Below are 12074 nucleotides of genomic sequence, written 5' to 3' on the forward strand. Positions count from 1 at the left end.
AATGCGGGGGCAAATTGCGCACAGCAAGCTCCCACAAACAGCAATGTGATAATGACCAAATCTGTTTTTGTGATGTTGATTGAGGGATAAATATTGGCCCCAGGACACTGGGGATAACTCCCCTGCTCTTCTTTGAAATAGTGGCATGGGATCTTTTACGTCGACCTGAGGGGGCAGACAGGGCCTTGGTTTAACATCTCATCTGAAAGACGGCACCTCCGACAGTGCAGCACTACGTTAGAGTGTTGGCCTGGATTTTTGTGCTCCACGGTCTGGAGTGAAACTTAAACCCATAAACATCTGACCCAGTGGCTCAGTAGGTAGCCACTGAGTAATCAGCACAGCAAGTAGGATGCCAGGATACAAGTTGGAGGAAGCCCTGTTTAAACTGGAAAGTGCTCAGATCACATCACACCTTGATACTGCGTCCAGTTCTGATCAACAAGATGCAAGGGAGATATTCAAGACATGCAGGCCTTGCAGAGAGGAGCCAACCAGATTGATCCGCAGCATTGAGCTACGAGGCTTGAGTGAAACCACTGCAACAGTGTTTATATTATCCCATACCAGCCACCTCCATGTCCTTCCAGGTGAGGTAAGACCGCTAATTTAACATCAAATGGTGAATCGTGTTCACTCGGTCCTGTGACCTTTGACATAGTACAACATCTCAAGGCGCTTCACAGGAGCATTAACAAACAAAACCTGACACCGAGTCACATAAAGAGATAGGACAGATGGATTTTAAGGAGCGTCATAAACGTAAGAAATAGGAGCAGGAGTAGGCCATACGGCCCCGCGAGCTTGCTCCGTGATTTAATACGATCATGGCTGATCCGCTCATGGACTCGGGTCCACTTCCCCGCCCGCTCCCCATAACCTCTTATTCCCTGGAAGGAGAGAGAGGTAGAGAAATGGAGAGTTTTAGGGAGGGAATTCCAGAGCTTAGGGCCCAGACAGCTGAAGGCACGGCCACCAGTGGTGGAGGGATTAAAATCGAGGATGCGCAAGAGGCCAGAATTAGAGGTGCGCAGAAATCTCGGAGGGTTGTGGGGCTGGAGAAAGTTACAGAGCCAGGGAGAGACGAGGCCATGGGGGGAATTTGAAGATGAGAATTTTAAAATTGCGGTGTTGCCAGACCAGGAGCCAATGTAGGTCAGCGAGCTCAGGGGGTGACTCATTTCTTTTAGAATCCTTAAAGTGAGCAGACTTTCACCCCACTGTTCTGGGCTGGATATGAACTTGTGAGCCCAGAGGTAAAGGTTGGGTGATTCTTTTTACCTGGGCTGAAGAGTATCATGGTTTTATTTTTCCACATGTAGAAGCTGATATCTGTGCAGCCCTAAATGGTGTTGCTAGGCAGGCTTTGCTACCTAACAACTATTTTAAGTTGAAACAATAAATCAAGTGCCCCCTTATTAATGGGGCACTAAAACCGACAAATTAAACAAATGAACTTTTAACAAAAGTGGCTTAATTTAAAATTTGGTTGCCGGGGTTAATGATGCACTCCAGTCCCTCCGGCGCTAGCCTCTCCCGGAAGGCCGCGAGCGTACAGGTGGACACCGCGTGCTCCATCTCCAAGGATACCCTGGCTCAAACATAACCGCGGCAGAGAGTCAGGCAGTCGGGCTCAACGACCCCCTCGACTGTCCGCTGCCTGGACCGGTTAATGGCTCCCTTGGCGATGCCCAGGAGCAGTCCTACGAGGAGGCTCTCCGACCTGCCCGCTCCCCCCGCCTGCTGCCATCAAGCAGCTCTGGTATCGCTTGTCCTTTTTGAATGCCAAAATAAAATACATTTTCTTTTTTTTTGAAACGCTTCCAATAAGTTGGGTCAACACGGAGATACAACACAATCACCAAACAAAACAAACGCATTCAGCACATATTTCAGATTAGGATTCTTGCTCTTCCGTCTTTCTCTGCCTCAGCCTCTCCTCAAATATAGATTTCCTCCTCACTCTCTACAACTCAGCGCTGGGTGCAGCCTGCATGCACCTCTGCTCTGATTCTATTTGGGTTTAATCGTCCCATGAACTGGGAGGGTAAAGTTGCCCACAGAGGGAGCATGTCGGGTGTTAAGTCCATAAGGAGCCAGAATGCTTGTGCGTGATTTGTTTAACTACAAATCTGTATAGGGGGAAAAAAACCTGTTATTCAAACAGACACTTTTTTGCCGATGACACTGGAGTTACCAGCTGCCCTGAAAGGGTTAACATATCGAGCCTGCTTCATGCCATGGTTAACAGGTGGGAGTGTCTTTGATCAAATTGCCAATCACATTTGTCAGAATGATCCAATCTCTCAGACATGTTACAGAGCACCAGCATTGCTTTGAATACTTTCCTTGTTAGTAATTCTCTCCCCCTCCCAATCTTTCTAGGAGCCATTGATGCTGAATAACAGTTTCTGAAGTTTCTCCTAAGCCATGGGTTCAAGTAGCAGATCATGGCGGTTCCTCTTTCTCACCTTGACTCTTGCACAGAGAGGTAGTGGCTGTTTCTGACTCTGCGGGGTTGTGTTCTTGCTGACTAAGATAGACTAATCGTTCTGTTTTAATGACTGTCTCTATTAATATTGCAGCAGTCGGACACGGCGAGGTTAAGATGCACAACAGGAACTCTCGCCTGGACACCGTGCCAGTCAAGTCAGCCCTGACAGCAGAGGATGCAATTGTCATGATTAATCAGCGTACGTACATCTCGATTTTTCAGTGGGGGTCAGCTGTTCTTTGGCTCAGCTGCTGCAGGAGTTTGTCTGAAGCTTTCTTGATGATTCAATTAAATAGGTTAGGCAAGACCATTGGGCACAAATTTAAGTTGTATAAGGTTTGATCTAGGTTAGATGTCAGAAGTGATTCATTTCCCAGAGAATAGTAGAACTCTGGAACAAGCTGCTCTCTCATGTGGTGAATGCAGACTCACTGAATTCCTTCAAGCAAAAGCTGGATTTGTTTCTGGCTGTGGCGGAGAGCAACTCTTACAGAAGGTCGGTACTACAGGGAATTTAATGGCCAGGGTGATCTCCTGGACTAGTTTCGATCGTCTAGATTGGTCGGAGAAGAATTTCCCAGATTGGCCTGGGTTTTTAATCTGTTTATTTGCCTCTCCCAGGAGATCACATGGCTTCGGGTGGGGTGGGGTGTAAAAGTTGTGATACACAAGGTATCGGGAGCAGATAGTCTTTACCTGTCCATCATTGTTCGTATGAAACCCAGGGACCTCAGCAAATGGACTTACTCTTCAGAAAGTTACCCACGACCCGAGTATAGTTGCTGCAGCAATTTAAAATCAACTCCTTGCTGAAAATGTTTCATTGTGTTACAGTCGGCTTACTGTATTGTAAATTGCTTTGCGCTGGTCGTTAGCTTTCTGAACACTGGCTGCTCCACTCATTGTCCTGACTAGGCTGTCGGATCAAATTGCTGCTGTTTGATTGCTTTTCTGCTTACAGGCATCTTCCAATATGAAAAGCCCTGGAGGAGCTTTCTAATCGAAGGGGACATCGTCACACCGGTAAGGTCCTTTTCAGTTTTACCGTGTCTTTTTCCAGTTGTCTGCTTGATGCTGCACTGCCCCATCTGCTGTCGGGGCCTGGGGAGGGGATGATGTCCCCTGTTACTGCTGAGGTAGCTCTTTATTCTTCCCCCTGTGGGTGAGGCCCCAGGTTGAGGCAAGCCCAAGGAGTTGCACCTTTCAATTTTTGGTTACACTTTAGCCCCAATCTGCTAACCTTTCGGCTGCTTGGGTTGGGGGAGTGTATGTGCGTGGTGGGTGTATGTTCTTCTCAAATTTAAATTGTTTAAGGCTAGATATAGGTTATGTTGTGTCCTTAGATGCTCTAACAATGACTCCACAAGGTATTGTATTGTACTTGAACTGTAGTGACCTTAGTCCTTTATTTGTTAACTCCAGAGTGAGGATCACACCTGGTGGCCTGCCTTTTATACTAGGCCAGGCACGCCTGTACAAGTAACCTACAAGTCTCCCACTGCTGTGCCCTCCTGGTGGCACACCTTGTGATAGTACCAACAGTAGCCATATAGGATACATGACCGGTGAGATGTCAGAGGTGATTCTTTTCACAGAGAACAGTAGACCTCTGGAACAAGCTGCCGTTTCATGTGGATGCAGAACTCGCTGAATTCCTTCAAGCGAAAGCTGGATTTGTTTCTGGCCATGGCGAGATGACCTCTTACAGAAGGTCAGTACTGCAGGGAATTTAATGGCCAGAGTGACGATCGGGACTAAATTTGATCGCCTAGATGGGTCGGAGAGAAATTACCCTGATATTTTTTTTTCCTCAAATTGGCCTGGGTTTTTAATCTGTTTTTGTTTGCCTCTCTCAGGAGATCACATGGTTTTGGATGGGGCGGAGGGTATATGTTTTGATACACAAGGTATCGCGATTGTGTGGGGCAGACTGGATGGACCAGAGGGTCTTTACCTGTCCGTCATTGTTCATATGTATCTACTCCTGGGCCTGGTGGGTTGCTCTGGCTGCCAGTCTCTCTCCCACAGTCTTGTCCGTGCTTGGGTGGCCCTGCGGTGTCCACCGGCATGCTTGGTGCCTTTTGCAGCCAGTGAGCACCACAGGGTACAGAGTGCCTTGTAGACCATTATGATTTAGTTGGGAAGGTATACATAGAAACATAGAAACATAGAAAATAGGTGCAGGAGCAGGCCATTCAGCCCTTCTAGCCTGCACCGCCATTCAATGAGTTCATGGCTGAACATGAAACTTCAGTACCCCCTTCCTGCTTTCTCGCCATAACCCTTGATCCCCCGCGTAGTAAGGACTTCATCTAACTCCCTTTTGAATATATTTAGTGAATTGGCCTCAACTACTTTCTGTGGTAGAGAATTCCACAGGTTCACCACTCTCTGGGTGAAGAAGTTTCTCCTCATCTCGGTCCTAAATGGCTTACCCCTTATCCTCAGACTGTGACCCCTGGTTCTGGACTTCCCCAACATTGGGAACATTCTTTCTGCATCTCATTCCATAACATTGCCCAGCTCTACTCCGACATTACCCCACCTGCTGCTGAAACCCATGCCTTTCCCACCTCCAGACTTGACTATTCCAATGTTCGCCTGACTAGCTTTCCACCCTCTATCCTCTGTATACTTCAGCTTATCCAAAACACTGCTGCCCATATCCTATCCCATATCTAGTCCCAAGACCCGTTCACCCACATTGGCTCCTGATCCCACATCACAAATTTAGAATTCTCTTTGTGTTTATATCTCTTCATAGCCTCACCTCTCCCAATCTCTAACCTCCTTCTGCCTTAGAACCCTCCAAATCGAGCCTCCTCTGCATACCCCTTCCTTCGTCCCACCAATAATGGTTGTGCCTTCAGATGCCAAAGCCCTCACTTCTGAACTCCCTCCCTAAACTTCTCTCCTCTCCAGCCCCCTCTCCTCCTTTATGGCCCTCCTTAAAACCCACTTCTTTGACCAAGCTTATGATCACCCCTTCTAATACATCCTTGTTTAGTTCAGCATCTATTTTCTGATTCTGTGAAGCACTTGCTTTTTCTATGTTAAAAGCATTATATAAATGAAAGTTGCTGTTGAATCAGAAGTGAAAGCGAGATCTGATGTCGTAGATGTAGAGGCACTGAAGTTAGCCCCTAGCTCCAGAAGCTGCAGATCAAATCAGAGATCCTGCTCTAAAAAAGATACGGAATGAGTATCACACTCACATGGAGGTACTGAGGGCCACCTCAGGAGGACCTCAGATAGATGGAAGGCATCACGGAGAAGTCCAATTCCATCTTCAATGTCAACAGCGGAGAAGGATTTGACACATTGCAGCGCTACGAACCAAGTGGTATCAACCAAGAAAAACTTCCCTCCTGACAGAGTTCAAGATCAATCCTAGCATCCCACAAGAATGCTTTCACTGCTGGCCTTCATGCATCATGTTTGGTGGGACATGATGCTTTATTTTGGCATCTTCTTTTAGTTTGATTGTACCATCCCATAATCTCCTCCTCTTCAGCAGTCCCCCAGAGTCGAGGATGACTTGCTTCCACAATAAAATGAGTTCTCGGGTGACTGATGAGACCAATGCGGGACCGACAGTCTCTGTCGCAGGTGGGGCAGACGGTGGTTGGGGGGACGGGTGGGTGGGGTGCGTTATTGGGGTTGTCCATGAGGGTCCTGATGTTCCAGGTCCCCAACTTCATTTTAGAGGGTGGAAGATGCCTGTGCGTGAATTCTTTTAACGTGGGGTGGCCGTTGCACACGAGCTACCACACGGAACTTGACAGAGCTAGGTCTTGGTCCAATGGCAAGGGGACCCAAGACGATTGGAGACCAGGCTCTGTTGCGTCCCATATTAGTGGTGCACTAAAAGGTGCACTTGTAATGATTCTTGTTTGGTGACACTGGGGCAATCGGATAGTGTGATATTTTGCTAGCTCGTGGTTCAATAGTGATGTGTATTGGGTGCTCCTATGGCGAGTGACTAACTTGCCATCTCTTTCGCCCCCTCCACTCAGCTGTGGCGGAATGCTGTCTTGTCTGAAACCAAGACATGGCAGAAGTCACCAGATGGGATGGTGAGAATTCCGTATGAAATATCGTCGCAGTACGGTAAGTGCTGAGAGACCTCGGGGACTGTAAATAACGAATCCCTCCGTTCGGCAAAAAATGCAGCTTTCAAAGCTGTGGTGGCGCATTGACTTGTCACAGCAGGGCGCGGGAGGTGACTGTGATTCCACACTGGCGGGTGGGCAGTCTAAGCTACACTGATCCTCCATCTTACCGCTGGTATTCCGGGTTCCCCCCCTCTCAGCCTCTACAGAGCCACCAAGATGGACAAGGACGGGTCGAACTTGTTACGTCTTTAATAATCTTATGAATAACTCCACGAGGTCTAATATTGTACTTGAGCTGTTGTGACCTTAGTCCTAGAGTGAGGCACAAGCATGGTGGGCAGCCTTTTATACTGGGCCCTGCACACCTATGCAGGTGACCCTCATGTCTCCCACCGCAGTGCCCTCTGGTGGCACATCTTATGTGACTATACAGTTAGCATACATGGTCCACATACATGACAGAACTAATTCCCTCTCTGGGCTCATCAGTAACCAATCCCAGGGCTCTTTCCAAACCCCCTCCCCAATGCTGATGATGCATTGTGTGGTTACCAGTGACTGTCGTCTTACTGACTTATGGCATTGCCTAGTGAATGCCTCCTCTTTCCCCACACCCGCCCCCCACCCCCGTTTTCTGCCTCTCTCCGAAAGGTGCTTGCCTGTATAGTTCCTCAGGTGTTGGCTCCCCTCCAGTACATTTAATCATGTGGCCACTCATAGGATCGCAGACATGGCAGGATAGAGAAGGTGTTTCAGCCTGCACTGGGGCTAGTTATCCAACTGCAGCCATTTGCTTCCATCCCGTTGTATAAATCATAGAAATTTACAGCACGGAAGGAGGCCATTTTGGCCCATCGTGTCCGCGCCGGCCGACAAAGAGCTATCCAGCCCAATCCCACTTTCCAGCTCTGGGTCTGTAGTCCTGTAGGTTACGGCACTTCAAGTGCACATCCAAGTACTTTTTAAATGTTATCAGGGTTTCTGCCTCTACCACCCTTTCAGGCAGTGAGTTCCAGACCCCCACACCACCCTCTGGGTGAAAATATTTCTCCTCAAATCCCCTCTAAACCTCTTACCAATTACTTTCAATCTATGCCCCCTGGTTGTTGACCCCTCTACTAAGGGAAATAGTTCCTTCCTAACCATTCTATCCAGGCTCCTCATAATTTTATACACTACAATTAGGTCTCCCCTCAGCCTCCTCCGTTCCAAAGAAAACAATCCCAGCTATCCAATTTTTCCCCATAGCTAAAATTCTCCAGTCCAGGCAACATCCTCATAAATCTCCTCTGTACCCTCTCTAGTGCAATCACATCTTTCCTGTAATATGGTGACCAGAACTGCACGCAGTACTCCAGCTGTGGCCTAACCAGTGTTTTATACCGTTCAAGCATAACCTCCCTGCTCTTGTATTCTATGCCTCAGCTAATAAAGGCAATAATAATTTTTTTTAAATCGTATTTGCAGGATAGAGAAGAACATTTAGCCTATTTATCTCTTCTGTGCCTAGAGAGTTGCTGTCGGCAATTGGAAGAAGAAATTTTGCCTGATTTTATTCCCCTCCTATCCCAGGGACATTATCAGACCTCAAATACTGCCCTAGTTGGGATTGGCTAACTAAACACAGACCAGATATGGTGCCTGCGATCGTCTGGATCTCTGTGGCTCAACCAAATAATCTTGGGCTTTTTGGGAAGCGGGAGCAGCGACGATGAATTTTGATGGGCTATTTGACTACAGGGACTGTCACAGTTGAGCCTCAATCCTGTTTCCACACTTTGGGTCACTGTATAATGGTTTTGAGTAGGAACCCTGGCTAAGATTGGTTGACTGAGTACAGGCCTGTGAAGAAGCCTTCTGATTTTGTTAATGAGACATACGAAAAATGATGGACAACAAAAGACCCCCTGGTCCATCCCTTGTGTGTCGCAGTACGTACATCTCCCACCCCAATGATGACTTTCTGTTTCTGTTCAATAATGTAGATGTCAGAGTCATAGAAGGAGGCCATTCGGCCCATCAAGTCCATGCCAGCTCTATGTAGAGCAATCCACTCAGTCCCATTCCCCCTACTCTATCCCCGGAGCCCTGCAAGTTTATTTCCCCCAAGAGCCTATCCAATTTCCTCACCGCCTCGTAGGCAGCAAGTTCCAGGTCATTACCACTCGCTGCGTGAAAATGTTCTTCCTCACATCCCCCCTGCATCTCTTGCCCAAAACCTTAAATCTGTGTCCCCTGGTTCTTGTACCATCAGCTAATGGGAACAGCTTTTCTTTGTCTACTTTATCCAAACCTGTCATAATCTTGTCATCATCATAGGCGGTCCCTCGAACGAGGATGATTTGCTTCCACGAGTTCACAGATGTTTCAATGAAGGACCCGATGTTCCAGTCCTGAACTCCAATTGAGGGGGTGGAAGATGCCTGTGCGTGGATTTTTTTAACGTGTGGTGGCCGTTGCACACCAGCCACCACACGGGCTCGACAGAGCTCGGTCTTTATCCAGTGGCAAGGGTTAACCAGGACGACTGGAGACCTGCTCTGCTGCACGGACCTAATGCGTGCGTGCACACACACATCGCAGTGTGGGCTGGCCTGTGCTGCCCCTGGGCCCTTGGCTCTTCTGGGCCCCGTACCCTCATCTGTTGCACCTCCGCCACGATCTCTCGCCGCTCCTCCGCCACAAACATTCACCGCATCTCACCACAAACACTCGCCACTCATCCGCCCCGACCTTCCCACTCCTCTGTTCCTGGGTTCTGCCGATATTCCTGCCCACGCTCCAAAACGGCGACCAGGATTTTGATGACGTCACCCAGTCGCCCATCTCAAAATCGTCGCACACTTGGAGCAGCTCACATAGGAGGTTGAAATGGCACGCTGCTCCAGCCCTTTTATAGCCCGACCTACGGAGCTGTTCTAATCTTGTACACCTCTATCAAATCTCCCCTCAACTTCGTTTGCTCCAAGGAGAACAACCCCAGCTTCCCCAACCTAACCTTGTAGTTAAGATCCCTCATCCCTGGAACCATTCTGGCAAATCTCCTCGGCACCCTCTCGAGGACTTTCACATCCTTCCGAAAGTGTGGTGGCCAGAACTGGACGCAATACTTCAATTGTGGCCTCACCAGAGGTTTATAAAGTTTCAGCATAACTTCCCTGATTTTGTACTTAATACCTCCTATAGTTATCTGTTCTGCAGACTGGGCCTTTGGTTCATACAGTAACAGCCAGATTAATATAGAGTCTTGCAATTGTGAAAATATATTAAAAGCACAACTGGAATTACAGAGTAGGAAAATCGGGACCTGCCAGAGAGAGGTCCATACCAGTAATCAGTTCTAATGTAGGAAATCTACCAAAAATGTTAACTTGTCTTTTTCCCTTTCAAGTCTTTTCAGATACTGACTGGTGTGCTGTGTATTTCCATTTCCCACCCTCACCACATTTAAAAAGTACTTGGATGTGCACTTGAAGTGCCGTAACCTACAGGGCTACAGACCGAGAGCTGGAATATGGGATTGGGCTCTTTGTTGGCCAGCGTGGACACGATGGGCCGAATGGCCTCCATCCGTGCTGTAAATTTCCATGATTTGCAGTTCAGATTTGTAGTTCTACAAGAAAAATATATATTTTTTCTCTTCCTCCAGACGAGGAGACTTGGGGCTCCATCAGTCGCGGTTTCAAGGACTTTGAAAAGTTCACGTGTGTGCGGTTTGTGCCTCATGTGGATGAGGAAGATTTCATTTCCATTCAGCCGATCCACGGGTATGTACAACGTGCCTCGGGGCTGAGGTGCGGCTGTCCTGGCCGTTGTTCTCTCTCTCTCTCTCTCTCTCTCTCTCTCTCTCTCTCTTCTCTCTCTCTCTGTGGGCAGCACTCTTTGTGGGTTCAAGTCCCACTCCAGGGACTTGAGCACAAAAATCCAGGCTGACACTCCCAGTGCAGTGCTGAGGGAGTGCTGCACTGTCGGAGGTGCCATCTTTCGGATGAGACATCTGTTCTCTCGGGTGGATGTGAAAGATCCCATGGCCACTATTTCGAAGAACCTCAGGGGAGTTATCCCCGGTGTCGTGGCCAATATTTATCCCTCAATCAACATATCAAAAAAACAGATTATCTGGTCATTATCACGTTGCTGTTTGTGGGAGCTTGCTGTGCGCAAATTGGCTGCCGCGTTTCACACATTACAACAGTGACTACACTCCAAAAGTACTTCATTGGCTGTAAAGCACTTTGAGACTGGTCGTAAAAGGCGCTAAATAAATATGTATTTTTTTCCTGGTCCACAAACCGTGCTGGAAAAGCACTTGGCTCTTCCACAAAGCAGACCTTGCCTCCCTTTAGGGACCGGGTTTCCCGAGGCCTGGGAAATCTGACTGGCCAGTGTTAAAGTTGGATTAGCGATAAAATCTGAGGCACGCAGCCTCATTAAAATATTTAACTGTACGACCCGCCTCCTGGGATTAAGTTGAAAGAAGTACAAGTAAATCGCTGTTTCACCTGGAAGGAGTGTTTGGGGCCCTGGACAGCGATGAGGGAGGGGTTGAAGGGGCTGGCATCAATCACCCCAAATAACCCCTCCCCTTCCCATGCAAGCGATAGAGATTCAACAACTGCCCTTTTACCTCCTCCCTTCCCAAACACTCCTTCCAGGTGAAACAGCGATGAACTTGATGTACTTTCAATTTTATATGCTGTATTCGCTGCTCACGATGCGGTGTCCTCTACATTGGGGAAACCAAATGCAGATTGGGCGACCGTTTTGCGGAACACCTCCGTTCAGTCTGCAAGTGTGTCCGAGCTTCCAGTCGCCTGTCACTTTAATTCCCTGCTCCACTCCCACTCTGACCTCTCTGTCCTCGGCCTCGTACACTGTCCCAAAGAAGTTCAACATAAACTTGAGGAACAGCACTTCATCTTTTGATGAGACACTTTACAACCTCTGGACTTGCCATCGAATTCAACAATTTCAGAGCATAACCCCTGCTCCCACTTTTTTCGGTCAGGAGCTGTTGGTAATTGTTGTGTATGTATATACCCTGTACACTCAATGTACAGTTACATAAGACCAATGAATGTACCTTTACATTGTATACAATATGCCTGTACCATCAGAGGGTGCAACTGGTGGAGACCTAGAGGTCACCTGCACACTGCAGGTAACCAGGTATAAAAGGGATCCCACCTCACTGTAACCTCATTCAGGAGCTGCAATAAATGGACTGAGGTCACAAAAGTTCAAGTGCAATACCTTACTTTGTGGAGTCATTACTAGAGTGCTTACAGACACTACAGTGATTATTCTGCTGTTGCCATTTACAGCTCTTCCAGACTCATCTTTTTGTTTGTAATGTAGGAAATCCACTTTGAGCACAGCAAGGCTACGTGACATAAATGACCAGTGATGTTGGTTGAGGTATAAATATTGGTCTGGACACCGAGGCGAACATAACACATGAATTA

At 47.8% G+C, this 12074-nt stretch overlaps 1 protein-coding gene across 1 annotated transcript in view; it reads left to right on the top strand.

Moving 5' to 3' along the window:
* Positions 1–2364: 2364 nt before the first annotated feature.
* Positions 2365–12074, top strand: part of LOC139234629 (proline-rich protein 36-like) — a 31796-nt gene continuing 22086 nt past the window's right edge. Inside the window, exons 1-5 of the mRNA XM_070865315.1 lie at positions 2365–2491; positions 2586–2693; positions 3456–3517; positions 6511–6604; positions 10259–10376. Coding sequence (XP_070721416.1) covers positions 2431–2491; positions 2586–2693; positions 3456–3517; positions 6511–6604; positions 10259–10376 — 443 coding nt within the window. The 5' untranslated portion in view covers positions 2365–2430. The remainder of the gene's footprint in view (positions 2492–2585; positions 2694–3455; positions 3518–6510; positions 6605–10258; positions 10377–12074) is intronic.

The sequence above is a fragment of the Pristiophorus japonicus genome, chromosome 22 (genome assembly GCF_044704955.1).
Source record: "Pristiophorus japonicus isolate sPriJap1 chromosome 22, sPriJap1.hap1, whole genome shotgun sequence".
Taxonomy (NCBI): domain Eukaryota; kingdom Metazoa; phylum Chordata; class Chondrichthyes; family Pristiophoridae; genus Pristiophorus; species Pristiophorus japonicus.